At 37.4% G+C, this 3,399-nt stretch overlaps 1 protein-coding gene across 2 annotated transcripts in view; it reads right to left on the reverse strand.

The window, feature by feature from the left end:
• LOC104760413 (protein ROOT HAIR DEFECTIVE 3 homolog 2-like) overlaps positions 1-3,399 on the reverse strand; it is a 7,112-nt gene that overhangs the window by 2,504 nt on the left and 1,209 nt on the right. For both annotated transcript variants that reach the window (XM_010483334.2, XM_010483335.2), the window contains exons 3-17: positions 3,311-3,377; positions 3,096-3,198; positions 2,813-2,883; positions 2,458-2,521; positions 2,304-2,369; positions 2,171-2,218; positions 2,025-2,087; positions 1,636-1,794; positions 1,485-1,553; positions 1,305-1,396; positions 1,142-1,220; positions 874-1,039; positions 618-742; positions 269-531; positions 89-185 (exon numbers count right to left, since the gene is read on the reverse strand). In XM_010483334.2, coding sequence (XP_010481636.1) covers positions 89-185; positions 269-531; positions 618-742; positions 874-1,039; positions 1,142-1,220; positions 1,305-1,396; positions 1,485-1,553; positions 1,636-1,794; positions 2,025-2,087; positions 2,171-2,218; positions 2,304-2,369; positions 2,458-2,521; positions 2,813-2,883; positions 3,096-3,198; positions 3,311-3,377 — 1,532 coding nt within the window. The remainder of the gene's footprint in view (positions 1-88; positions 186-268; positions 532-617; positions 743-873; positions 1,040-1,141; positions 1,221-1,304; positions 1,397-1,484; positions 1,554-1,635; positions 1,795-2,024; positions 2,088-2,170; positions 2,219-2,303; positions 2,370-2,457; positions 2,522-2,812; positions 2,884-3,095; positions 3,199-3,310; positions 3,378-3,399) is intronic.

Consider the following 3,399-nt stretch of genomic DNA (forward strand, 5'->3'; position numbering starts at 1 on the left):
AAAGACTTAAAGCCTGCAGGATAGCAACAGATGAAGAGAGTATCATGACATCACTTAGCCCCATCCGCCATTAGTATTGAGAAGTTACCTCTGCACGAGCATCTTTTGTGATTGCTCTAATATCCTCTTTTCCAGTCCAGACCCGTGGCATTGAGTCTTTGTCATGGCTGAAGACTGTTGAGAATCTGAAATGTGTGTGGAATAATATCAAGCAAAGAAAATTGAAAAAAAGGATACTAATAGGAGTGTACTCTGATATTTTTCTTACCTATCTTTCATTCGGATTAGAATTTTACCCGCTTCTTCTCTTGCCTTTTTCTCCACTAAGCTCTGAGAATAGTCCCTTAGATTTTGAACCATAGTATCAATTCTAGCGTGATTTAGCTCAAAACCAGTAACCACATCCAGAAAATCTGTAACTGCTGTTTCAGTCTCGCGTTTGAGAAGCTTCCTTATAGAAGGCCATGTATCCTTTCCGCCAGCTTCGAACAAAGACTCTACAGGTTCACTAAGTGCTTGAGATAGCCGTTTCTGTTAACCACCAATACGTAAAAACATATTTTAATAAGAACCCTATAAATCTAAGAAATTAAATGAAGAGAAAACCAAAGCCGAACCTCATAGTTGGCAATTAATTCAGATAGTTTAGCATCCTGAGCAGAAGAAGTGTGAGAATCGATGTCACGACAAAGTTTCTCTTTGATTTTTGATGCATCCCAAGTTGCTTGTTCAACCGCAGCATCTGAAGAGATGAACACAATTAATAAAAGGAGGTGTTCTCATGTAAATGTTATTGTTTTTTCTGGCCAAAACATTTTGTTTCTCACAAGGAAGCACTACATTTTAAGCTCAAACTGAAATAGGAACTCTCACCTTCACATCCTTTGTCAAAAACAAGCAGACAAGACTGTTGAGAGTCCCGCACAGCTTTTGCGAATCCTTCTCCTTGATTTAGAGACTGTTCTAAACGGATCTTAAAGGATTCCAGTGCATTGGACCGTAGATGGCCCAACATGGTAGCATAAGCAGAGTACACGAACTGGAAATTAAGAAAAAAGTTGAAAATAAGAGATACAATAATCATAACCAGGTCCAGAGACAATACTATTTAATGCAAACCCAAAGACGGAAGAAGCCTTACATCCAAAGCTTTCAGTTTAAACTGTAGACGCTTTTCTTTTCGTACGCCTTCCTCGAAGTATATTGCCTCTGCGTCGTATCTAATAAGAGGTAAGCAAAAAAGATTAGGCAAAGTTACTTGGCTCGAGAATTATATACTTCAGGAACCAAAAGGAAGAGCTTACTCTGAGAAGTATCTTTTAAGGATAGAGCTAAGCTTTTTGCCAAAACCAGGAACTAGACCACCTTCTACGGCTTCTTGCAACTCCAACCAGCTCTAGATAAACTTTACCCCATTATGTCTCACAAAACATTTAAATCAGTAAGAATAAATTGAAGTAGGTGAAGAGGCCACGGAAGCAAACCTCATCGGTTGCCAAGTCGCGCAGCTTCTCATTGGCTATCTCTTCACACCGAACAGTGGCAACCATCACCTTCGTAAAACAAAACAACATTAGTTTACAAGATATCAAAACTACATGGATTTGACCACAAAGATTTTGATGAATAGAAGACCTTGTGAGCAGGAAGGTCCAAGTCTCTATTCTCTTTTATAACTTTCCAAATCTGCTGGGAGCTGAAAGAAAATCCTGAAGCAGGAACGACACCACGTCTATCACCAGCAAGTCCCCCAGGTGAAATGGAATTGAAAAATCTCTGCCTCAGCTCAGCAACCTACATATTTAGAAGTTTGCATGAATCAAGGGAATCGGCCTTAGGTTTACTTTGATGGTTCAAAAAGAGAAGTATTTTACATAGCTGAAAGCATGCATATATCGTGCGAATTCACAAATGAGGAAAAGATAGTCAGGTATATTCATGAACAATTTAGCAACAATGCAGCGGTAATCAGACTGAAATTCATCATATGAAGCATCATCCATGCGGGAAGATTACATCCTTACATTAAAGAATTCACTTAGAGGTGTAGTCTTGTGGGCTTCAGGCTTGCGAACTAAATCCCATATCTGCAACAAACCATAATCAGTATCCAAACTTCAGAGAAGAAAAACTTTAAAAGAAAGAATTTGAGAGAGACACTGCATGTTACCTTTTGAATATCTTCCCTTAAAAGAGGTTCAAGCTTCTCTAGCGGAGTCTAAGGAGAAAATCATATGTCAATCTAAGAAATATAATTTCACCATCAAGAATCAATGAATCATATTCAATTGCAAAAACCATACCCTTGTTTTATCACGTATGACAAAAAGAAGAGTTGTTTTTCGAGGGCTAAACAATCGCATCATGACCTACGAAAGCAATAATGACCAAGTTATCGAATCTATTAGTTGAACATGAACGTTCCGTATGCAAGCAAGCACATCATGATAGTGATACCTGGAAAACTGTCTTCAGTAATGGTTTGTTTGAAGCCTGTTCCCTTCCAATGTCATGGCACCACCTATGGAGTTCATTATTCCGTTAGTAATCAAATAAACAGTATATCTACAGCCAAAACCTTTTAATACCTAAGATTCAATAATGCCTGTGTAGGTTGATCTTTAACAGTTCATTCGAATTTAAACCTAACACGATAAATAAGATTAAGAAAAGATGTTAAACTTAGTGTATCGAGGGAGAAATCAGGATTATATCTGTCAACGTCTAACAATGGCTGTTTAACTTTCTAGCCTAAGTTTTAAATACATCAGTAAAATTTATCAAAAGAAGAACCAAGAAAATATAGACTCACATGTTTATCAGTACAATGTCGGCAACAGCTAGAGCGAACAGGGCACTTTGTTTCTCGAATGTAGTGTCATCCTGAAAATTACAGGACCAGTTACCAAAGACAACAGGGAGAGAAATGTTAGAAACACATAAGAAAAGTAAAAGTGTCAAGTATATGTATAAGTATCTGCAAGATAAAAATATCCATAGGTTTTCGAAATTTATGATTAAATTCTTAGATAGTAGTTAGCCAAAAACATAATTTTTGTTTACAACTAAATGTATAGCTAACCGTGTCATCTTACCTCGCCTCTTTCTCTCCCATCGGTACCCTCCAAATCCATGGCAAGCGTGAAAGGCTCAATACCCAGACACCTAGCCATCCAAATACCTTTGGTAGTTTGACTCCTGCAAAGAAAAAAGAAAAAAGTGAAGACAATTCACCAAGTCAAACAAAATTCAACTCTAAAAATAGCATTGCCACAAACAGATAAAAAACAATTGACAGTGTTTTGCTAACCTTCCAGCAAAAGCATCCATTTCCCTAAAATTGGTTTTAAAAAGATGATTCAAAAGTGTACTCTTCCCTGAAATGGCATACAACAATAA

The sequence above is a fragment of the Camelina sativa genome, chromosome 18 (assembly GCF_000633955.1).
Source record: "Camelina sativa cultivar DH55 chromosome 18, Cs, whole genome shotgun sequence".
NCBI lineage: Eukaryota > Viridiplantae > Streptophyta > Magnoliopsida > Brassicales > Brassicaceae > Camelina > Camelina sativa.